Here is a 26094-nt window from a genome sequence, read left to right on the forward strand (position 1 = left end):
GCTACAGTCCATGTGGTGTAGGTACACCCACAGTGCTGTTAGGGAGGGAGTTCCAGGATTTTGACCCAGCGACAGTGAAGGAACGATGATATATTTCCAAGTCAGGATAGTGAGTGACTTGGAGGGGAACTTCCAGGTGGTGGTGTTCCCATCTATCTGCTGCTCTTGTCCTTCTAGATGGTAGTGGTCGTGGGTTTGGAAGGTGCTGTTGAAGGAGCCTTGGTGAATCCCTGCAGTGCATCTTGTAGATGGTACACACTGCTGCTACTGTGTATCGGTGGTGGAGCGAGTGAATGTTTGTGGATGTGGTGCCAATCAAGTGGACTGCTTTGCCCTGGATAGTGTCAAGTTTCTTGAGCGTTGTGGGAGCTGCTCTCATCCGGGCAAGTGGGGAGTATTCCATTACGATCCTGACTTGTGCCTTGTAGATGGTGGACAGGCTTTGGGGAGTCAGGAGGTGAGTTACTTGTCACAGGATTCCTAATCTCTGACCTGCTCTTGTAGCCACAGTATTTATATGGCTAGTCCAGTTCAGTTTCTGGTCAGTGCTAACCCCCAGGATGTTGACAGGAGGTGGTTCCTGTCTAAGTCATTCACCAGCCTGACTTGGAAATATATCGCCGTTCCTTCACTGTTGCTGGGTCAAAATCCTGGAACTCCCTTCCTAACAGCACTGTGGGTGTACCTACACCACATGGACTGCAGCGGCTCAAGAAGGCAGCTCACCACCACCTTCTCAAGGGCAACTAGGGATGGGCAAAAAATGCTGGCTTAGCCAGTGACACCCACATCCCGTGAATGAATTTAAAAAATATCCAGGGCAGCAGTACACAGTCCTGAATATCCAGTATGTGATCACACTGTGAGCTGTTGTCCTGAATATCCAGTGTGTGATAGCACAGCAAGCTGTTGTCTTGAATATCTCATGTATGATAACACTATGAGCTGCTGTCCTCAATATCCAGTGTGTGATCACACTGTGACCGGGATAGGAGGGGTGCGCAGTTTGACTAGCCCCACTACTCTAGGTTGCACCATTAGTTTAAAAGTTTGATTCACTCACCAAAATGGCCAGTTGTTTACCTTTGCTACTGTTACCCAGAATGAAAGAGACTTCAACCAGGCTTCTTTCAATAAACAACAAACTTATTCGTTTATTATAAAACCAGTCTTGTCAATTAGAAAGGCAAAACTTATCAACATAAAGTATGAAATATGAAAATGTACCAATAACGCTTTCGAGATACCCTGTGTCTGTCTCTCACTCTCACACACACACACACACACACACATAATATATATATATATTAGAAAAATAAAAAATAGAGGAATCCTGCCAAAGGTTAAAAGTCACTGGTTCAAGGGAAAAAGAAAGATGATAGAGTCTTTGAAATGGCGTCCGGGTTATGCGGTTGGTGTCTCAGCGCTGATCTGCGAAACAATCGATGACTCTTGCACTGCGTTTCAGGTGGACACGAGAAACACCTGCAGGCACTTGCTTCCAGCAGATAGAGCAACTTGGAAGCAGCTTATATTCACGTCCAACAGTGGACCTGCTCTGGACTGCAAAAAGGCTGCTGTCTTCCTTCACAAGCAGTTGGTCCTCCTTCTCAAAGCAAAACCCAAAATCAACTTTTGAACACAGTTTTCCAGGCATGGCTTCTTTCCCAAGCCATAAACTAACCTGTGACCCCTTTTATATACAGTCCACCAGGGTCAAGAGGTTTCCAGCTTCTGTACAACTGCTTAATTACCTTTTCTTGGAAATGGATGTCTCTTCCAAGAAAAGCAATCTGAGTTCTTGCATTAACCCTTCATGGAACAGTGTCTTTTAAAACACAAATTCTTCCAGAATTAGTCCTTGAAGATGAACCATTTTCTTTGATTAAAGTGTTCATCACATTCCCTGCCTTGGAGTAATGAAACATCCTATTTATATTCATTTCATTACAAAGTCTAATAAAACATAAACAAAAATACTAAAACACCCATTTATTCATTCATTTTTTATGGTGTTCCGACTGCAGCTGATGTTAATGCTGAGCAAGGCAAATCTCAGATGGAAATCCGTCTCGGCTGTTCGTAATTTTTTGTTTGTATTGTAGAAACGAGGAGGGAAAGCTACTGGGCACAAAAGCACAGGACTCTAATGATAACTTTTAAAATTTGAAGAATTAAAATGTTTATTAAATGAAAAAAACTTAAAAACACAAGGTAAAAGGTACACAGGAAAAAATCTTACAAGATAACCCCCAAAATGCTTTATCAAATGTAAACAATAAATCTATATTTTTGGCAGCAGCCCTTGTAGATTCTTAACCATAAAATCCAGGAAATGTTACCCAAACCGAGAAATTACTTTCACTTCAAACAGAAGTACAATCCACGACTTTCCAGAACAAATCCACGCTGAGTTGGGTTTTCCAAAAGGAGATTCAAAACAAACTGTTCCTCAGGACAAATATTTTCCTGGGCAAGAATTAGGTTGCTTTCTTCAATTAACAACATTCACACCTTTTCAGCACACTCCAAAACACAGGAGCTGGCTTTCAGTGGGACTCCCCACCCTCCCCAGAACAACTCACTACAGCTGAACTCCATTTCATAAATACCTTTTCACTCCTTTCATCTTAGTTCTTCATTGCCTTTAAATGTCCCTTTGAAAACTCTGGTTCCCAAATATCAAAACCTTTCATGTTCCCATTTTACCTCTTTTCCAGGTCAATAAAATTTAAAATGTTTGCCCTTGTTTACTCATGAATATCCTGTAAAATGCAAATTTTTTTGTACCTTTGAGACTCCTTTGAAATGCGACAGCTACAAATCAATTTCAAAACTTACCCCCAAATTCTAATTTCAGATTTACTCTATTTCTTTGTAAGTTAAGACCACCATTGGGCCACATTACAAAATGCAAGATGATAACTCCTTTAGTCTCTCATCTTTTAGATTCTACAAACAATCTGACTCCAATAACCTCTCCTTTGATTAACCCTGGACACACTGACACAGCTTACCTTTACCTTCATAGAATATATACTTTTTTTTTTATTCGTTCATGGGATGTGGATGTTGCTGGGTGCCAGCGGGTGCGAGCATTTATTGCACCCTAGAGAGAATTTGAGAGTCAACCACATTGCTGTGGGGCTGGAGTCACGTGTAGGCCAGACCAGGTAAGGGCAGAATTCCTTCCCTAAAGGACATCCGTGAACCAGATGGGTTTTTACAACAATCAGCAATGGTTTCATGGTCATTATCAGACTTTTAATTCCAGATCTTTATTTATTGAATTCAAATTCCACCATCTGCTGTGGTGGGAATCGAACCCAGGTCCCCAGAACATTACCCTGGGCCTCTGGATTACCAGCCCAGTGACAATACCACTACCTCCCCTGTTAAATTTTTAAATTCCATGGGTTTGAACCCATGTCCCCAGAGCCTAGGCCACCAGATTACTAGCCCAGTGACATTACCACTGCACCACTGTCTCCTCCGAACACAGAAGTATAAAAGATACATGTCATCACAATACAGAGCTAATGCAGTTATTCGCTGTATCATTTTGGCCTTTAGCAAATTTAAGGCAAAGTTAAATTCTAGGCAAAGCATCAGCAATTACATTGTCCACATTGTGGGAGCAAGTCCATCAGTGGATCAGCTATAGCAGTATTGAAATTTGGTACAAATTTGCAGTAAAACCCACACATCCCCAAAACTTCATGCTCTCTGGTTTAGTTTTATGGCCGGGAACCGGGAACTCCTCCAATGCCTGCACTTTTACTGTTCTTGGCAACACTTGTCCTTGCCCTACAATATGCCCTAGATAAGTTACTTGCGTTTTCACGAATTCACCTTTGACAAGGTCTATTATTCAATCAGTTGACTGTAGTTTTTTAAACAGGGTTTCTAGCTGTTTCAGTGGATGTTTCCAAGTGTCACTATAGATCAGTACATCATCAAGATAAACCACGTTAAGAATGTTGGCCACCACTTGGTTCACTAGCTTCTGAAAAGTTGCCTCAGCGTATTTTAGCCCAAATGGCATTGGAAAAGACCGTCTGGTGTGACGATGGCTGATATTTCTTTAGTTCGGGGTGTTAAAGGAACCTGCCAATATCCCTTTACAAGATCTGTTTGGTTAGGAACATGGCACTGCCACTCTGTCAGTACAATCTTCCAAGTGAGACATTGGGTAGAAACATAAAAATTAGGAGCAACAATAAGCCCTTCGAGCCTGCTCCTCATTTCAATATGATCATGGCTGACCTTGTATCTCAACGCTGTACTCCCGCACTCTCCCCATACCCCTTGACGCCTTTAGAGTCCAGAAATCTATCTATTTCCTCCTTACATATATTCAGTGATTTAGCCTCCACAGTCTTCTGTGGTAGAGAATTCCATGGTTTCACCATCCTCGAAGCGAAGAAGTTTTTCCTCATCTCAGTCCTAAATGGCCTACCTAAATGGTCCTGAGACTGTGACCCCTTGTTCTAGACACCCCCAGCCAGAGGAAATATCACCTCTGCATTCAGTCTTTCCATCCCTGTCAGAATTTTATATGTTTCAATGAGATCTCCTCTCATTCTTCTAAACTCCAGTGAATACAGGCCTAGACAACCCAATCTCTCCTCATACAACAATCCTGCCGTCCCAGGAATCAGTCTTGTGAACCTTTGTTGCACTCCCTCTATGGCAAGTATATCCTTTCTTCGGTAAGGAGACCAAAACTGCACTCCAGGTGTGGTCTCACCAAGGCCCTGCAGTAAGACATCCTTGCTCCTGTACTCAGGTCCTCTCACAATGAAGACCAACATACTATTTGCCGCCTTAACTGCTTGCTGCACCTGCATGCTTGCTTAGGAACCTGCTTTAGTTACAGCATTGACCTTTCTATAATCTATACAGAATCTGGTTGTACTATCTGGTTTAGGCACTACACAACAGGAGAACTCCAGCTGCTTTGGTGGGTTCAATGATCTAATTTTCCAAGATGTACTGGATCTCTGCTTTCACCTGAGCCTGTTTCTCTGGCCCTAAGTGATAAGGATGCTGTTTTATAGGAGGGGATTCTCCTATATCCACATCCTGGTTTGTCCCTACAGATACTTTTAAATTCTAAGTAACCTCACTAGATCCTCTCATTGTCCTGCCTGTTTAAGTATGAAAATGTGGTTTCTAACTGTCCTAATATTTCAGCATTAGCTAACCAGATGGTAGGAGGTTCAATTTGTGAGCTGTCTTAAGTCTCCTTCTGGCTCACTTTTGCTGTCTCTTTCATCCTCCGCTGTGCTTACTACGTAATGTACCCGCTGCTTATCCTCCTCCCTACAATGGTATGATTTCAACATATTGATATGACACAGCCTACGATCTAGGGTATCATTCAAATAATTTACTTTATCAATCCTCTTAATTACCTTGTGTGGACCACTGAACCGTGCTTTCAGAGGTTCCCATGTAAAGGTAATAACTAACATTTAATGCCCTAGTTACAATGTGCCACTTTGCAGGCACCAGTGAGCCGCTGCTGGAACACTAACACATAAAATAACATAGAGGATTCATCCCTCTGTCTTAAAAAATTTTGTTTGATTAATTTCAGAGGACCTCACCTCATGTATATATATTAGTTCGAAAGGATTAAAACCAGATTCATTTGGTGAATTTCAGTTAGCAAATTAAAGAAAATTCTGTCCTTTGTCCCAATCATGGGGATGTTCATGACAATATGCTTTAATTGTTGTTTTGAGAGTTTGATGGTACCTCTCTAAAGCTCCCTATGTTTGTGGATGATATGATGTGGACTTTAGCTGTTTTATACCCAAACCACTCATTATGTTTTGAAAAATTTTAGGCATAACATTGGAACCTCGGTCTGACTGAATCTCCATATCGAGTAAATAATTGGGTTAACTTCTCGAACATTACTTTAGCCGTGATTGTTCTTAACACGATTTCCAGAGGCTATCCCTTTATCATATGCATGATAGTAAGGATATACTGATGTCCTGCTTTTGTTTTTGGTAACGGTCCCACACAATCTACTAACACCCTACTAAATGGTTCCTCAAAAATTGGTATGGGAATTAAGGATGCTGGTTTGATTGTATGTTGTGGTTTCCCACCATCTGGCCTGTATGGTACGTTTTACAAAACTGCGCCACGACCTTATGAAGACCTGTCAGTAAAACTGTCAGTTTATCCACTCGTTGAGTTTTCCGTATCCGTACATGCCCTCCCATAGGAATTTCATGCACTATCCATGATATCTCTGATATTTGGGCGGTACCACTAACTGATGAACGACTGTCCACTCCTCATCTGCAGGTCTGAGAGGAGGTTTCCACTTGCTCACTAATATCTCGTTTTTATTATAATAACATTCTGGAACTTCCTCAGCTTCAACTTCAGTTTGGGCTGATTGGGCTATCTGACTTAACTCCGGATCGGCGTGTTGAGCCTAAACTAGAGAAGATTTATTAAACATCTCATTTAGATTATTGAAGTCTTTAAGGAAAGTTTCAGCCAGCCAAACATCTACCTGTGGTATCACTTTTACCTCCGATGTTGGACTTTGCTTATCCATCACTCGGATCATCGCACACGAAGGAAAAATTCCTGGACCTTTTCCTGTAACTGCTCCATCTCTTTAACCCCATTTGGGCTTTCTGTAATCATGGGAGAAGCTACTACCTTCGCTCCGGCTAAATCATTTCCCAGGAGTAAGTCCATCTATGGGTAACTTCTGAACAACCCCCACCATCACTGTCCCAGACATTGGGTCACACCCCAAGCGCACCCGGTACAAAGGTACGGGTATATACTCCCCGCCAATGCCATTTATTAAAACAAAAACAAAAATACCTGGAAAAACTCAGCAGGTCTGACAGCATCTGTGGAGAGGAATATAGTTGACATTTTGAGTCCGTATTAATCTTCATTAGAACTAAGGAAATAGAGAAATGAGGTGAAATATAAGCTGATAGAGGGGGGTGGGACAGGTAGAGCTGGATAGGGGGCCAGTGATGGGTGGAGGCAAAGAAGAGATTGCCAAAGATGTCATAGACAAAAGGACAAAGGGGTGTTGACGGTGGTGATATTAGCTAAGGAATGTGCTAATGGGGACATTAAGGGTAGCAAGCTAGTGGCAGATGGCCCTAGTGGGGGTGGATAGGGGGAAGGTATCGAAATGGGCTAAAAGGTGGAGATAAAACAATAGATCGAAATAAATTAAAAATAAGTGGGAAAAGAAAAATATATATTTTTTTAAATGATAAATTATTGGAATAAGGGGGATCGGAAAGGGGGTGGGGATGGAGGAGAGAGTTCAGGATCTGAAATTGTTGAATTCAATATTCAGTCCGGAAGGCTGTAAAGTGCCTAGTCGGAAGATGAGGTGCTGTTCCTCCAGTTTGCGTTGAGCTTCACTGGAACATTGCAGCAGGCCAAGCAGGTTATTAAAACTTGGCTTTAATGTGTCTTCTGGTGGAAAAGTTATGCCTTTCCCCAGCAAAAGTGTTTAGAGTGGCTCTCGTATCTCTTAATATGATTATAGATTTAGCCATCTCGTTTGAGGGATAAGGGGTTACTTCTCCTCTCAATAAAAATTCTTTATAACTCTCATGCTTCTTAGTCACTTCTCTACTCTCAGCAGTGTTCACACTTGGTTTCACAGCTGCAGTTAGTGCTACCACTTGATTTGTGGTATTTTTGGTCAGGGTTCCTTTTCCTGAATTGCCCTTATGTACCCCAAAAAGTCCCATAGGTTTCTTGCGCAACTTCCAGCAACCTGTATGAAGGTGTCCCACCTCATTACAATGGAAACACTTAGACCTTCGAGTATCACTTCCACCCTCAGCACCTTCCTTTCTGGTCTGAGGAGGAGTTTCCAGGGAATTCCCAGCTGTCCCTTCCCATCCTTGGCTGCTTGCCTTCCTTTAACTTGCCCACCTTCTATCCTTCTCAGGTTTGTGGGGGTGATGGAAAAAGGGTTTAGATTTATGGACCAGCTCATAATCATCAGCCTGTCTAGCTGTTGCAACCCTCTGGTCTTCAATGTGGATTCTAACCACTGGAGGGAGTAAATTTTTAAATTCTTCCAGGAAAATTATTTCCCTAAGAGCTTCATACGTTGTCCTTCCGTTTAATGCCAGTATCCAACAATCACAATTACTTTGCTTTACTCTCTCAAGTACTCTCTACAGATTAGACATCTCCCCACTGGGCTTTGGGTTGGAAGTAGTTTTTTTTCATCATTAGAACCTTCCTCTGCATCTTGGGCCTCTTTTTTTTTGAATTCCAGCCTTTTTAAGCTGGTATCCCCATTCTCATTCCTTCAGTCTCTCTTTTGCCTGTTTCTTTATCCTTCTCCCTTTTCTCCCTTGCTAACTTCTCTCTCTGGAGGTTGTTTCCGCTTTCCAACTCTCTCTTTTTCAAGTTTTTGCATCTCTCTTTCTCTTTCTTTTTCTTCCCTGTCTTTTGTTTCCTTTTGCCTCCAATTCAAGATTTTTCAGTTCCTTTTTCATGTTCAAGCTGCTTCATTTGCAACTGCATCCTAGTTAACTCGATTGACTCACCCCCTGGAGAATGTGGTCTGTCTGGTATCCCTTCCAATTTCAAATGCTGCGCCATTTTGGTTTACCAACGTATGAGCAACCTGGTCACCATCTTTTTATCCTTTTTTACCAATAATTATTATTCCGTGTCCAATCACCCATTGTCTGTGTTTCAAATCCCGGACGAACCTCCAATCTATGTTATGACCGGGATGGGGAAAGTGCCGCAGTTTGACCAGCCCCACTACTCCACAGGTCACACCGTTTGTTTATAAGTTTGACTCATTCGCTGAAATGGCCAGTTGTTTACATTTGCTATTCTTATCCAGAATAAAAGGGACTTCAACCAGGCTTCTTTCAATAAACAACAAACTTATTTGTTTATAATAAAACCAGTCTTGTCAAATGGAAAGCAGGGGATAAAGGGGAACCAGTAGATCTAATATACTTGGATTTCCAAAAGGTATTTGATAAGGTACCACACATAAGGCTACTTAATAACATAAGAGCCCATGGTGTTGGGGATAGCATATTAGCATGCATAGAGGATTGGCTAACAAATAGAAGACAGAGTTGGGATAAGGGGGGCATTTTCAGGATGGCAACCTGTAACTAGTGGAGTGTCACGGGATCAGTGCTGGGGCCTCAATTATTTACAATATATATTAATGACTTGGATGAGGGAAGTGAATGTACTATCACCAAGTTTGCGAATGACACAAAAATAGGTGGGAAGGCAAATGGTGAGGATGACACAGAGTCTACAGAGGGATATAGACAGGTTAAGTGAGTGGGCAAAAACTTGGCAGATGGAATAATATGTGAGAAATAATCAATGACTCTCTGAGCTTATCAGTGAGGTTATGCACTTTGGCAGGAAGAATAGAGGAGCTGACTATTATTTGAATGGAGAAAGACTGCAGAAAGCTACTGCACAGAAGGATTTGGGAGTCCTTGTGCATGAATCCCAAAAAGCTAGCATATAAGTTCAACAGGTAAAAGGGAAGACAAGACAAATGGAATGTTGGCCTTTATTTCAAAGGGAATGGCGTATAAAAATAGGGAAGTCTTGATAAAACTATACAAGGCACTAGTTAGACTACACCTAGAATATTGTGAACAGTTTTGGTCCCCTTATCTAAGGAAAGATATACTGGCATTGGAGGCAGTCCAGAGAAGGTTCACTTCGTTGATCCCAGGAATGGAGGGATTTTCTTATGAGGAGAGGTTGAGTTGGTTGGGCCTGTACTCATTGGAGTTTAGAAGAATGAGAGGCGACCTTATTAAAATATATAAGATTCTTAGTGGGCTTGACAGGGTAGATGCTGAGAGATTGTTTCCCCTTGTGGGACAGAGAGTCTAGGACCAGAGGGTATAATCTCAGAGTAAGGGGTCGCCCATTTAAGACAGAGATGAGGAGGAATTTCTGAAGGCAGTGAATCAGTGGAATTCTTTACTGCAGAGGGCAGTAGAGGCTGGGTCGTTAAGTATATTCAAGGCTGAGGTAAACAGATTTTTAATCAGTACGGGAATCAAATGTTATGGGGAAAAGGCAGGAAAGTAGAGTTGAGGATTATCAGATCAGCCATGATCTCATTGAATGGCTGAGCAGACTCGATGGACCGAATGGGCTACTTCTGCTCCTATGTCTTATGGTCTTATAGAAAGGCAAAGCTCATTAACATACAGTATGAAATATCAAAGTATATCAATTATCCTTTCAAGATACCCTAAATTTCACACACATACCAAAATAAAAAATAGAGGAATCCTGCCAAAGGTTAAAAGTCACTGGTTCAAGGGAAAAGGAAAGATGAAGGAGTCTTTGAAATGGCGTCCGGGTTATGTGGTTGGTGTCCCAGCGCTGATCTGCGAAACAATCGATGACTCTTGCACTGCGTTTCAGGTGGACACGAGAAACACCTGCAGGCACTTGCTTCCTGCAGATAGAGCAACTTGGAAGCAGCTTATATTCACGTCCAACAGTGGACCTGCTCTGGACTGCAAAAAGGCTGCTGTCTTCCTTCACAAGCAGTTGGTCCTCCTTCTCAAAGCAAAACCCAAAACCAACTTTTGAACACAGTTTTCCAGGCATGGCTTCTTTCCCAAGCCATAAACTAACCTGTGACCCCTTTTATATACAGTCCACCAGGGTCAAGAGGTTTCCAGCTTCTGTACAACTGCTTAATTACCTTTTCTTGGAAATGGATGTCTCTTCCAAGAAAAGCAATCTGAGTTCTTGCATTAACCCTTCATGGAACAGTGTCTTTTAAAATACAAATTCTTCCAGAATTAGTCCTTGAAGATGAACCATTTTCTTTGATTAAAGTGTTCATCACAACTATGTTCTGCTGCCCTGAATATCCAGTGTGCGATGACACTCTGAGCTGATGTTCTGAATATCCAGTGTGTGATGACACTCTGAGCTGATGTTCTGAATATCCAGTGTGTGATGACACTCTGAGCTGATGTCCTGAATATCCAGTGTGTGATGACACTCTGAGCTGATGTCCTGAATATCCAGTGTGTGATGACACTCTACGCTGATGTCCTGAATATCCAGTGTGTGATGACACTCTGAGCTGATGTCCTGAATATCCAGTGTGTGATGACACTCTGAGCTGCTGTCCTGAATATCCAGTGTGTGATGACACTCTGAGCCGCTGTCCTGAATATCCAGTGTGTGATGACACTCTGAGCTGCTGTCCTGAATATCCAGTGTGTGTTGACACTCTGAGCTGCTGTCCTGAATATCCAGTGTGAGATGACACTCTGAGCTGATGTCCTGAATGGGCCCTGAGTTATTACACACTGGATATTCCAGACAGTAGGTTTGCTTTATTGTTGTGTGGTATGTGGGCATCACTGACGAGGCCAGCATTTATTGGACATCCCTAATTTCCCTTGAACTAAGTGGTTTGCTAGGCCATTGTGGAGGTAGTTAAGAATCAACCACATTGTTGTGGGTCTGGAGTCACATGTAGGCCAGACCAGGTAAGGATGGAAGATTTAGTTTCCTAAAAGACGTTAGAGAACCAGATGGGTTTTTACAACAATTGATGATAGCTTCATGGTCACTATTACTGAGACTAGCTTTCAATCCCAGATTTATGGATTTATTTTTAATTTAATTAATTCAGATTAAATATAATTTAATTAATTTATACTCAGGACAACAGCTCACAGTGCTATCACACACTGGATATTTAGGACAGCAGCTCACAGTGCTATCACACACTGGATATTCAGGATAGCAGCCCAGTGTGATCACACACTGGATATTTAGGATAGCAGTTCACAGTGCGATCAGACACTGGATTTTTAGGACAGCAGCTCTGTGTTATCGCACACTGGATATTCAGGACAGCAGCTTACAGTGCAATCACACACTGGATATTCAGGACAGCAGCTTACAGTGCAATCACACACTGGATATTCAGGACAGCAGCTCATATTATCATACACTGGATATTCAGGATAGCAGCTCACAGTATTATCACGCACTGGATATTCAGGACAACTTCACAGTGTTATCACATAATGGATATTCAGGACAGCAGATCATAGTGCAATCACACACTGGATATTTAGGATGGCAGATCATAGTGCAATCACACACTGGATATTCAGGATAGCAGATCATATTGCAATCACACACTGGATATTCAGGACAACTTCACAGCGTTATCATACACTGGATATTCAGGATGGCAGCTCGCAGTATTATCACACTGGATATTCAGGATAGCAGCTCACAGTGTGATCAGACACTGGATATTCGGGACAACAGTTCACAGTGTTATCACATACTGGATATTCAGGACAGCAGTTCATATTGCTATCACACACTGGATATTCAGGACAGCAGCTCACAGTGTTATCATACACTGGATATTCAGGATGGCAGCTCGCAGTATTATCACACTGGATATTCAGGACAGCAGATCATAGTGCAATCACACACTGGATATTCAGGACAGCAGATCATAGTGCAATCTCACACTGGATATTCAGGACAGCAGATCATAGTGCAATCACACACTGGATATTCAGGACAGCAGATCATAGTGCAATCACACACTGGATATTCAGGACAGCAGATCATAGTGCAATCACACACTGGATATTCAGGACAGCAGATCATAGTGCTATCACATACTGGATATTCAGGACAGCAGATCATAGTGCAATCTCACACTGGATATTCAGGACAGCAGATCATAGTGCAATCACACACTGGATACTCAGGACAGCAGATCATAGTGCTATCACATACTGGATATTCAGGACAGCAGATCATAGTGCTATCACATACTGGATATTCAGGACAGCAGATCATAGTGCAATCACACACTGGATATTCAGGACAGCAGATCATAGTGCAATCACACACTGGATATTCAGGACAAGAGATCATAGTGCAATCACACACTGGATATTTAGGATGGCAGATCATAGTGCAATCACACACTGGATATTCAGGATAGCAGATCATAGTGCAATCACACACTGGATATTCAGGATAGCAGATCAAAGTGCAATCACACACTGGATATTTAGGATGGCAGATCACAGTGCAATTACACACTGGATATTCAGGACAACTGCACAGCGTTATCACACACTGGATATTCAGGACTGCAGTTCACAGTGCGATCACACACTGGATATTCAGGACAGCAGCTCACAGTGTTATCAGACACTGGATATTCGGGACAACATTTCACAGTGCAATCAGACACTGGATATTCAGGACAGCAGCTCATATTATCATACACCGGAAATTCAGGATAGCAGCTCACAGTATTATCACGCACTAGATATTCAGGACAACTTCACAGTGTTATCACATGCTGGATATTCAGGACAGCAGATCATAGTGCAATCACACACTGGATATTCAGGACAACTTCACAGTGTTATCACACATTGGATATTCAGGACAGTAGCTCACAGTGTTATCACACACTGGATATTCAGGAAAGCAGCTCAGTATTACCATACACTGGATATTCGGGAGTGCATCTCACAGTGTGATCACACACTGGATATTCGGGATAACTGCTTGCTGTGCTATCACACTGCTTTGTATTGTTAATCTAAAATTTGCCAAGTAATTATTGGAAGTATAGAGAAATGGGGGATTTGGTCTCTAGCTGTTGTCACGATTTGAGTGGTTGAGTGTTATTGAATATTTGCTGACTTGCGACACAGCAGTTCATGTATTTGCAGACCCACTAATCATAAATTGCTGAATATCCAGTGTGAGACAGCACAGTGTGTTACTGTCCTGAATATCCAGTGTGAGAGAGCATGGTGTGTTACTGTCCTGAATATCCAGTGTGTGACAGCATGGTGTGTTACTGTCCTGAATATCCAATGTCTGATCTGACTATTCAGTGTGTGATAGCACCGTGTTGCTGTCCTGAATATCCAGTGTGTGATAGCACAGCGTGTAGCTGTCCTGAATATCCAGTGTGTGATAGCACAGCGTGTTGCTGTCCTGAATATCCAGTGTGTGATAGCACAGCGTGTTGCTGTCCTGAATATCCAGTGTGTGATAGCACAGCGTGTTGCTGTCCTGAATATCCAGTGTGTGATAGCACGGTGTGTCGCTGTCCTGAATATCCAGTGTGTGATAGTACGGTGTGTTGCTGTCCTGAATATCCAGTGTGTGATAGCACGGTGTGTTGCTGTCCTGAATATCCAGTGTGTGATAGCACAGCGTGTAGCTGTCCTGAATATCCAGTGTGTGATAGCACAGCGTGTCACTGTCCTGAATATCCAGTGTGTGATAGCACAGCGTGTCGCTGTCCTGAATATCCAGTGTGTGATAGTATGGTGTGTTACTGTCCTGAATATCCAGTGTGTGATAGCACAGCGTGTTGCTGTCCTGAATATCCAGTGTGTGATAGCACAGCGTGTTGCTGTCCTGAATATCCAGTGTGTGATAGCACAGCGTGTTGCTGTCCTGAATATCCAGTGTGTGATAGCACAGCGTGTTGCTGTCCTGAATATCCAGTGTGTGATAGCACAGCGTGTCGCTGTCCTGAATATCCAGTGTGTGATAGCACGGTGTGTCGCTGTCCTGAATATCCAGTGTGTGATAGCACAGCGTGTCGTTGTCCTGAATATCCAGTGTGTGATAGGACGGTGTGTTGCTGTCCTGAATATCCAGTGTGTGATAGCACGGTGTGTCGCTGTCCTGAATATCCAGTGTGTGATAGCACAGCGTGTCGCTGTCCTGAATATCCAGTGTGTGATAGCACGGTGTGTTGCTGTCCTGAATATCCAGTGTGTGATAGCACGGCGTGTTGCTGTCCTGAATATCCAGTGTGTGATAGCACGGCGTGTTGCTGTCCTGAATATCCAGTGTGTGATAGCACAGCGTGTTGCTGTCCTGAATATCCAGTGTGAGATAGCACGGTGTGTTGCTGTCCTGAATATCCAGTGTGTGATAGCACGGTGTGTTGCTGTCCTGAATATCCAGTGTGTGATAGCACGGTGTGTTGCTGTCCTGAATATCCAGTGTGTGATAGCACGGTGTGTTGCTGTCCTGAATATCCAGTGTGTGATAGCACGGTGTGTTGCTGTCCTGAATATCCAGTGTGTGATTGTGCGGTGTGTTACTGTCCTGAATATCCAGTGTGTGATAGTACGGTGTGTTCCTGTCCTGAATATCCAGTGTCTGATCTGAATATCCAGTGTGTGATAGCACGGTGTGTTGCTGTCCTGAATATCCAGTGTGTGATAGCACAGCGTGTTGCTGTCCTGAATATCCAGTGTGTGATAGCACGGTGTGTTGCTGTCCTGAATATCCAGTGTGTGATAGTGCGGTGTGTTGCTGTCCTGAATATCCAGTGTCTGATCTGAATATCCAGTGTGTGATAGTACGGTGTGTTCTTGTCCTGAATATCCAGTGTCTGATCTGAATATCCAGTGTGTGATAGTACGGTGTGTTGCTGTCCTGAATATCCAGTGTGTGATAGTACGGTGTGTCACTGTCCTGAATATCCAGTGTGTGATAGTACGGTGTGTCACTGTCCTGAATATCCAGTGTGTGATAGCACGGTGTGTCACTGTCCTGAATATCCAGTGTGTGATAGTGCGGTGTGTTGCTGTCCTGAATATCCAGTGTCTGATCTGAATATCCAGTGTGTGATAGTACGGTGTGTTCTTGTCCTGAATATCCAGTGTCTGATCTGAATATCCAGTGTGTGATAGTACGGTGTGTTGCTGTCCTGAATATCCAGTGTGTGATAGTACGGTGTGTCACTGTCCTGAATATCCAGTGTGTGATAGTACGGTGTGTCACTGTCCTGAATATCCACTGTGTGATAGTACGGTGTGTCACTGTCCTGAATATCCAGTGTGTGATAGTACGGTGTGTCACTGTCCTGAATATCCAGTGTGTGATAGTGCGGTGTGTCACTGTCCTGAATATCCAGTGTGTGATAGTACGGTGTGTCACTGTCCTGAATATCCAGTGTGTGACTGTACGGTGTGTCACTGTCCTGAATATCCAGTGTGTGACTGTACGGTGTGTTTACTTTTAGTCCTGCACTGAGTCGGCATAAGTTTTTATTCACTATTTATTCTTCATATTCTATTAGAATCGCTGAATTTTGCAGTACAGACGGAGGCCATTCGGTCCATTGTGCCTGGCTAGGTGTTTGAAGGAACTATCCAGTTAGTCTCACCTCAGCCCCGACTCCCCCCAGCAACCCCGCCTCTGCCTTTTTGCCAGAATCCTGCATATTTTCTTTTCAAATGTTTATCCAATTTTCTTTGAAAAATAACTATTGAATTGGCTTTTGCCATCCAACAACTCACTGTGTAAAATAAAGTTTACCCATTGCTCCTCTGGTTCTATTGGCTGTGGTTTAAATCTTTGCCCCTCTGGTTACTGACCCTCCCTCAGAGGGAGTAATTTCTTCTTATTGACCCTATCCAAACCCTCCCTAAGTTTGAACACCTATTAAATCCCCCCTTAACCTTCACTGCTGAAAGAAGAAAACTCATAAATTTGTGATCATAACCGCTTAACCTTTGAACCCCACCTTTTAACTTTGAGGGTATTTTGGATATGCTGCTGCTGCTTTGTATAGACTCAAGTTTACATAACAAAATTAATATATTTATCTTATTTTATGCTGTGTTTCCAAGACATGACCGCACAATGCAAGATATTGTCTACAAATTGGTGCCTGGTCTACAAGAAGGTAAGTAACAAGCTTTTAATTTCCACCTGACTCATTTACTGTCCATTTACCCCGAGTGCTTTGGCTACAAAATGTATTTCATTCTGATTCTGTTGCCCCCCCCCTCACCCCCCCTCGCCCCTCTCTGCCCCCCCTCGCCCCCTCTCTGCCCCCTCGCCCCCTCTCTGTCCCCTCGCCCCCTCTCTGTCCCCTCGCCCCTCTCTGCCCCCCCTCGCCCCCTCTCTGCCCCCTCGCCCCTCTCTGTCCCCTCGCCCCCTCTCTGTCCCCCCTCGCCCCCTCTCTGCCCCCTCGCCCCTCTCTGTCCCCCCTCGCCCCCTCTCTGCCCCCTCGCCCCTCTCTGCCCCCCCTCGCCCCCTCTCTGTCCCCTCGCCCCCTCTCTGTCCCCTCGCCCCCTCTCTGCCCCCCCTCGCCCCCTCTCTGCCCCCTCGCCCCTCTCTGCCCCCTCGCCCCTCTCTGTCCCCCCTCGCCCCCTCTCTGTCCCCTCGCCCCCTCTCTGCCCCCCCTCGCCCCCTCTCTGCCCCCTCGCCCCTCTCTGCCCCCTCGCCCCTCTCTGTCCCCCTTCGCCCCCTCTCTGCCCCCCCTCGCCCCCTCTCTGCCCCCTCGCCCCTCTCTGCCCCCCCTCGCCCCCTCTCTGTCCCCTCGCCCCCTCTCTGTCCCCTCGCCCCCTCTCTGTCCCCTCGCCCCCTCTCTGTCCCCTCGCCCCCTCTCTGCCCCCTCTCTGCCCCCCTCGCCCCCTCGTTGCCCCCTCTCTGCCCCCCCTCGCCCCCTCTCCCCCTCTCTGCCCCCCCTCGCCCCCTCTCCCCCTCTCTGCCCCCCCTCGCCCCCTCTCCCCCTCTCTGCCCCCCCTCGCCCCCTCTCCCCCTCTCTGCCCCCCCTCGCCCCCTCTCCCCCTCTCTGCCCCCCCTCGCCCCCTCTCCCCCTCTCTGCCCCCCCTCGCCCCCTCTCCCCCTCTCTGCCCCCCCTCGCCCCCTCTCCCCCTCTCTGCCCCCCCTCGCCCCCTCTCCCCCTCTCTGCCCCCCCTCGCCCCCTCTCCCCCTCTCTGCCCCCCCTCGCCCCCTCTCCCCCTCTCTGCCCCCCCTCGCCCCCTCTCCCCCTCTCTGCCCCCCCTCGCTGCCCCCCTCGCCCATTCTCTGCCCCCCCTCTCTGTCCCCTCGCCCCCTCTCCGCCCCCCTCGCCTCCCCTCACCCCCCCTCGCCCCCCTCTGCCCCCCCTCACCCCCTCTCCGCCCCCTCTCGCCCTCTCTCTGCCCCCTCGCCCTCTCTCTGCCCCCCCCTCACCCCCTCTCCACCTCCTCTCCGCCCCCCCTCGCCCCCTCTCTGCCCCCCCTCGCCCCCCCTCGCCCCCTCTCCGCCCCCCCTCGCCCCCTCTCTGCCCCCTCGCCGCCCCCCCTCGCCCCCTCTCTGCCCCCCCTCGCCCCCCCTCGCCCCCCTCTGCCCCCCCTCGCCCCCTCTCCGCCTCCCCTCTCGCCGCCTCCCCTCGCCCTCTCTCTGCCCCCTCGCCCCCTCTCGCCCTCTCTCTGCCCCCTCGCCCCCTCTCTGCCCCACCCTCACACCCACCCTCTCTTTCCCTCCCACCTCTCTGTCTCCCTCTTTCTCTCCATTTCGCCTATTTCCCCTCCCTTTTTTCTCCCCACTCTGCTACCTCCTCATGCCCTCCCTCTCACCCAGCCCCTCCTGCACCGACTCTCGCCCCCCCCCCCCCCCCCCCCCCGGACTCTCGCGCCCCCCCCTTCCCGACTCTTGCCCGTCCCCGCCTCTCTCGCCGCCCCCTCCTTCGGCCCCACCCCCCCGCCTCAACGCCCCTGGGCACCCCTGCCCCTCCCCCGCTCTGTCCCCTCAGCCACCCCTGTCACTCGACGCTCCTGGGTGCCTTCCCGCTACCCTCGCCACCCACTGCCCCCGTCACCTTCCGCTGCCCCCGCAACCCCCTCTGCCCCCCACCTCCCCCCATTCGCCCGCCTCCTTCCTCAGCCTCCCACCGCCCTTCTCTGCTCCTCGCCGCCCCCCCTGCCCCCCGCCTCCGTCCTCAGCCTCCCACCGCCCTTCTCTGCTCCTCGCCGCCCCCCCTGCCCCCCGCCTCCGTCCTCAGCCTCCCACCGCCCTTCTATGCCCCTGCGCCCCCCTCAACCCCCTCGCCATTTGCGCCACTCCACATTCCTCTCTCGTACCTCTTTCTTTCTGTCCCAAGCCACATGCCTCATCCTTCGCACCCCTCCGCCTCTCCACTATCTGCCCGATGAAAGAAAAGCACAGCATCTGACCTCATCTGCCATTACCTAAAACAGCTTTTGCCCACATTAATTTGCCTGCAGCAGTCCATGCCTCACCTTGTGTTGGGGCTTTGGCTGATTATTCCCTTTGATGTGTCCCTGTACAATCTCAGGCCTCCCTTTTCGACATTTAAGTTGCTGCCACCATGTGTTGGCTCCTCTTCACCTCCTCCATGGGATGCAACAAACCTCACTTGAATCACAGTCCACAAACTGGAGACTGCTTCCCCACTATCTAGCATTGAAGGCAAGAAGCTGCCTGTCTATTCCAATTCTGAACAACATTCTGCTACCCATCGTCGCACTTACAGTTTCTCTTCCTCAAAGTGCATATTTGTTTTTCTCAGCTATGTCTAAGATCAGAATCCAGAGCTATGACGCACTTCATGCTGTTCTGCATGATAATTAGTGTAGATTCTACAACATCCTCATAAAAACATTAGAACTAGATTGCTTAACTGCTGAGACCAATCAGAATGGGCTTCATTCATGACTAACAGCACTATTTTCTTTAAGATGAAATTGAATTGGCACGTCTGAAATTGTTATATTTAACATTTCACTCTGTGGACCCATTTGCTGAGCTTTTCTTCTGGTGTTTATGCAAGCTGATTGTTAAAAGTCCTACTTTTTATGTTCTTCAGAATGAGGTATGTTTCATTTGTAATGGGATAATTTATATTCTGGTTTGATTTAAATGTCTGAAGTAAGTATCTTCAGGTTTGTCAGACCACTCTAGAAAATTCTTTCATTAGATTAAAATCTTAAACCTGAAGAGGTCCCTGTCTCTTCGAATTCTCTGTGTCGACCGTCTTTTCAATGCCTAAACTCCCCCGTGTAACAAAGTGCTCAACGGATACAAGTACTGCATTGCAGAGATCATTGAGAACTCACGGTGAAATGATAGAGGGGTGCCTGAATGTCTATTGTAGAAGTAATCACAAATTTCAAAGAATGCTTTCATGGGAGTTGCAATGAATATAGTGTCGCTGTTCATGCCAATTATAGGTTATTTTCTATCAATCCAACCTTTCTGTATTAACTTATGTGTATTTATATTTATTGTGTATATATATATATATATATATATATAATCTCTGGATAACCATGAACTCAGTTGTCATTTATTTATATTCATTCACTGGATGTGGGCTTTGCTGGCTGGGTCAGCATTTATTGCCCATCCCTAATTGCCCTTGAGAAGGTGGGGGTGAGCTGCCTTCTTGAGCCGCTGCAGTCCATGTGGTGTAGGTACACCCACAGTGCTGTTAGGAAGGATTTTGACCCAGCGACAGTGAAGGAACGGCGATATATTTCCAAGTCAGGATGGTGAGTGACTTGGAGGGGAACCTCCAGGTGGTGGTGTTCCCATCTATCTGCTGCCCTTGTCCTTCTAGATGATAGTGGTTGTGGGTTTGGAAGGTGCTGTTGAAGGAGCCTTCGTGAATTCCTGCAGTGTATCTTGTAAATGGTACACACACTGCTGCTACTGTGTATCGGTGATGGAGGGAGTGAATGTTTGTGGATGTGGTGCCAGTCAGGCAGGCTGCTTTGTCCTGGATGGTGTCAAGCTTCTTGAGTGTTGTTGGAGCCACATTCATCCAGGCAAGTGGAGAGTATTCCATCACACTCCTGACTTGTGCCTTGTAGATGGCGGACAGGCTTTGGGGAGTCAGGAGGTGAGTTACTCATCGCATGATTCCTAGTCCCTGACCTGCACTTGTAGCCACAGTATTTATATGGCTAGTCCAGTTCAGTTTCTGGTCAATGGTAACCCCCAGGATGTTGATAGTGGGGGATTCAGTGATGATAGTGCCATTAAACATCAAGGGGCAATGGTTGGATTCTCTCTTGTTGGAGATGGTCATTGCCTGGCACTTGTGTGGCACAAATGTTATTTGCCACCTGTCAGCCCAAACCTGGATATTGTCCAGGTCTTTCTGCATTTGGACATGGACTGCTTCAGTATCTGAGGAGTTGCAAATGGTGCTGAACATTGTGCAGTCATCAGTGAACATCCCCACTTCTGACCTTATGACGGAAGGAAGGTCATTGGTGAAGCAGCTGAAGATGGTTGGGCTGAGGACACTACCCTGAGGAACTCCTGCAGTGATGTCCTGGAGCTGAGTTGACTGACCTCCAACAACCACAACCATCTTCCTTTGTGCTGGGTATGATTCCAACCAGCGGAGAGTTTTCCTCCTGATTCCCATTGACTCCAGTTTTGCTAGGGCTCTTTGATGCCACACCTGTCAAATGCTGCCTTGATGTCAAGGGCAGTCACCCTCACCTCACCTCGGGAATTCAGCACTTTTGTCCATGTTTGTGCCAAGGCTGTAATGAGGTTGGGAGCTGAGTGGCCCTACGGAACCCAAACTGGGTGTTAGTGAGCAGGTTATTGCTGAGCAAGTGCCGCTTGATAGCACTGTTGATGACCCCTTCCATTACCTTACTTATGACGGAGAGTAGACTGATGGGGTGATAATTGGCTGGGTTGGATTTGTCCTGCTTTTTGAGTGCTGGTCATACCTGGGCAATTTTCCACGTAGCCAGGTAGCTACCAGTGTTGTAGCTGTACTGGAACAGCTTGGCTAGTGGCACGGAAAGTTCTGGAACACAAGTTTTCAGTACTATTCCCTTTGTCTTTTGTTCCATGATGTCATTGTGATTTAGTCTCTTCTGACCTCCAACCTATCCTTGACCTTCTATTTTGCTCCACTTGCCCCTCCCCATCTGACTTTTTCAACAGCATAAAGCCCATCGTATTGCTGCCTCTCCCTGGTTCTGATGAAGAGTCACATTAGACTCAAAACATTAACTCCGTTTCTCTCTCTACAGATACCGCCAGACCTGCCGAGTTTTTCCAATATTTTCTATTTTTATTTCAGATTTCCAGCATCCGCAGTATTTTGCTTTTATTTTAGAACAAAACTTGCTGTGTACAAAGCTGTGATATTTCCCACTCTCCTATATGCTTGTGAGACGTGGACTATCTACTCTAGGCATATTAAGTAGTTGGACATGAGATGCATTTGGAACATCATGGGGATCAAATGGGAAGACAAAGTGCCCAACACTGAGGTACTTCAAAGACCAAAAATGTCTGCAATTGAAGCATTCATCATCAGACCCCAGTTCAGTTGGAGCGGTCATGTATTCACAACTGAAACTTGGACACCACATGCGAGGTAAGCCAAGATTAAGGTTCAAGGATGTCTTGAAGACGAACATCAGGATATGTGGCATGTCCGCCACAGACTGGGAGGAAAGTGCACAAGAAAGAACCATCTCGGTGTTATGATATGGCAGGTGGTAATTGCCAGGCTGACCAAATTCCAAAGGAAAACTTTGCCAAGCTATCACAATGATTTGCAATTTGTATTTTGCTACGAGAAGGTATGTGTACTGAAGTCAGAAGTAAAGATTCCACTACCACTTTTGGAGATTTTAATTGCTCAATTAAAACATTTATGAACAAAGAAAAAGAAAACTTAAACACACAAGATTACAGTTACACAGTTAGATTTTGTCTTATAACATTTCCCAGAAGATTTCTACTTAGCTAGACTCACAAATAAACACCCTTTTCAGGCAACAGTCCCAAAAGAATCTTAAGCTATAAAACATCCAGTAATATTACCACAAGGCTTTTATCTTTACCCATTGTTCTTAACTGTCTTTTGAAAGATTTTCCCAGAATCTAAAACCTTTCATGTTATCTTTATGGCTACTACCTTTGCTTTATTTATTTATGATCTTTGCCAGTTGTAAAACATCCTATTATGTCTCTTTGAAATTTAGCAGCTAAAAATTCAACTCCTTATCTATCTCCTAATGCAAATTCCTATTCAGGATGTATTTACCCGGATCCCATCTTACCTCATCCATCTCCACTTCAAAATGCCTGCTTTGACACTTAACCCTTTTGATGATTTAAACCTTGCAATCTGACTGTCTTCAGGTTTAATTAAACCTCTCACACACCCACAGACACAGTCCTCACAAGCCTGCATTACAGTATCCAACAGTAATATTGGGCTAAAAAGTATTTTCTTCACACTGGGGAGCAAACTCAAGCAGTGTTGTTGTTTCCGTCGAACAGCAAAGAATACAGGCAGCAAAGGACAAAAGACTGTGTGGTCCCAACAAAATCAGACAATTCATTCTTGCCCGCACTATCGAAAGCCTTGCAGGCCTGCAATCAGGCTCCACAGTCACATTAGAACGCACAACAGATAACTCTACGCATGCAAGAAACAGCCATCTTCAATCATGAAGGGAAACCAGCGACATGTGGAAGCTGACCTGGTGCCAGAGGATAGCTTTGCCAAAGGACAACATGTAAGTGAGGGAGGGTCATGTTGGGCCTTCTTCTGTTCAGTTAGCGATGAAGGTCCACCAATATAAGAGTGAAGGTAGAGGTTGGGAAAATGGCAAAGGGTTATTATTAGAATGTGCAATGCTTGGCCAAAGGGAATAGTTCAGACAGAAACCATTGTATATTTTAAGAAAAAAGATAAACATCTAAAGTCGAGGAAGATGTCTGAATATGAGGAAAGCACTGAAGCAGTACAGTCAGTTTTGGAATACTGGAGCAAAGAGTCTTCTTTGGTTATGTCAGCTTACATTTTAAAATCAGTTTATGGCTTAATATAGAAACTGGATTTAAATTTCCAAAAAATGAAAATCAACCCAAAATTCAACTCTTTTGAGTTGCAAAATGTGACTAGTAATTCATTGTGAATATCCAGGGAATTGGGGAAAAAGAGTTTGTCGCTCTTTAATCTTCTGCCTGTTGTGCCAGTGTCATGTGTTGTGTTCACTCTTCATAAGCACTTCACAAGATGCTGCATGGTAAGTGTAAGAGGACAGTGCGGCAGCTACATGAGCCTTGTGGCTGTATAACACTTAGTTAACCTGCTGAGTGTTTGGAGGTCTTTTGCAGTTTCAAATATTCGTTGCAAAACGTTCCATTATCCAGTCATGTTGTGTGTCATGAAATAGATTTTGTGCAAATTACGGACATAGAATTCATTGCCATTGCCTGAAGAGTCATACGGACTCAGAACGTTAACTCTGCTTCTCTCCCCATAGATGCTGTCAGACAGACCTGCTGAGTTTTTCCAGCATTTTCCGTTTTTCTTATAGAATTCATTGTATTTTGTGCCTGATGCATCAAAAGGAATTCTTACATTTTAGAGAAAAATTTGTATCTTACAATATTTTTAAGAATCATGTTTGCTAAAGTCGGAATAATTTGTCATTTACAGCGGAGTTAAAAAAGCAAAAAGACTTTTATCAGAAACTTGGTCTTGAAATGCCCGGAGAGGTCAAAGGTGAGACGTGCACAGCTAAACAGCAGTTCGACCCACTCCATGATGGTTAGTCACTTTTCTGTTGAACCATTTCTAACAACTGATGTCTCAGCACTGGGAAAGCTTTGAATTTTCTGCACTGTTCTGCATTTAAGCTTAACTTTGTCTGTGCGTCCCAGATGTAACTTAACGAACTCTCATTTATAAAATAATCTTTACCTGCATGGCTGATTGAGATGCCAGAGCAAAAAGAGGTAATTGTGTGAAGATCACCACCAGGTATTAATTGTACATGTGCTCCATTGGGTTCTTTGTCCAGGAGGCAAGTAAACATAGATCAGCTGCTGAACCCCACATCCATGCCTGTGTTACCTCTAGACTATTCTAATGCTCTTCTGACTGGCCTCCCATCTCCACCCAGCAAGAATTAGTTATCCTCCAAAACTCTTTTGCCAATATCCTAACTGCACCAAGTTCTGTTTCACCATCAGCCACAGTTTCTGCTCAGCTACACTGGTTCCTGAAGCAGTGTCTCAATGTGAACATTCTTATCCTTGTTTCAAATGCTTCTGTGGCCTCCCCATCTCCGTAACCACCTTCAACAAGGCCAGTCTCTGAGATATCTGCGATCCTCCAATTTTGACCTCCTTTGCATTTTAATCGCACCAGCATTGGCAAAACTGCCTTAATTAAGTGCCATCAAACCTCAGGATAATTAACGTAATAAATGGACTGTGGTGTGTTCTAAGGTCATGAAAGACTTTATATAAATACAAATCTTTTTTTTCCCCCCAGGATTTCTCTCTTATGGTTGATTGCCTTACTATTATAGGATCAAAAGGGCAGAATCTGAGGATATTCTGTGTTTCAGCCAGGCTGGCAGTTTCTGAACACAATGCCAGCCTTGCAATTTCCTCCTCCTTTCTCGGAATGAATAATATATTAAAAATGCTAGCGGTCATGGAGTTTGCTTGCATGTGTACAGTACTTCTGCTTGTCACTTGGAGTTGTGGGTACATTTTACATTGTTGAAAAGTGAAAGTCATATCAAAACCGAACCATTAGTGTTAATAATTTAATGTTGAAAGCTATGGTTAAAGCCTCTGGTGTCACATAATCAATCGTGTGATGTGTGCAGGGTATTAATCCTCAATATCAGCATGATCTAATCAACTGAAGTAAATCTGTATTTTTATATAGAATATTATGGACTTGCTTTGGAAATCGCTAAAAGCTGGCACATTTAGTTTTTAATTCAAAGCTGAACTTTCTTAATTCTCCTGCAACAAAATTATATTTTAATTCCATGAAAATGATCTGACAATTTTATGCAAGACTGATATTTATTGAATTTGTGAAACTTAAGTTGTATTATGTAGAGTTCAGTGAACTGGGAATGATAGTGTAATGCTTCTGCAACTGGACTGGTGATCTAGAGGCCCGGACTAATGATCCAAAGACATGAGTTAAAATCCCACCATGGCAGATGGGGAATTTGAGTTCAGTTAATTAAATAAATCTGGAATAAAAATTGAGTATCAATATGGTGACTATGGAACTACAGAGTCATAAAAACCAATCTGGTCCATTAATGTGTTTCAGAGTGGGAAATCTGCTGGCCTGTGTGCAACTCCAGACCCTCAGCAGTGTGGTTAAGTCTTAACTTTGCTCTGAAATGGCAAGCCACTCCAATTGTTAGGGCGGCTGCTGACTTTCTGAAGGGCAGTTAGGGA

General features: G+C 45.0%; 1 protein-coding gene across 1 annotated transcript in view; it reads left to right on the plus strand.

Annotated features, from left to right (window-relative positions):
- pcgf3 (polycomb group ring finger 3) overlaps window positions 1-26094 on the plus strand; it is a 188745-nt gene that overhangs the window by 122142 nt on the left and 40509 nt on the right. Inside the window, exons 5-6 of the mRNA XM_078562731.1 lie at window positions 16722-16777; window positions 24317-24427. Coding sequence (XP_078418857.1) covers window positions 16722-16777; window positions 24317-24427 — 167 coding nt within the window. The remainder of the gene's footprint in view (window positions 1-16721; window positions 16778-24316; window positions 24428-26094) is intronic.

This window comes from Cetorhinus maximus, chromosome 1 (assembly GCF_964194155.1).
Source record: "Cetorhinus maximus chromosome 1, sCetMax3.hap1.1, whole genome shotgun sequence".
Lineage (NCBI taxonomy): Eukaryota > Metazoa > Chordata > Chondrichthyes > Lamniformes > Cetorhinidae > Cetorhinus > Cetorhinus maximus.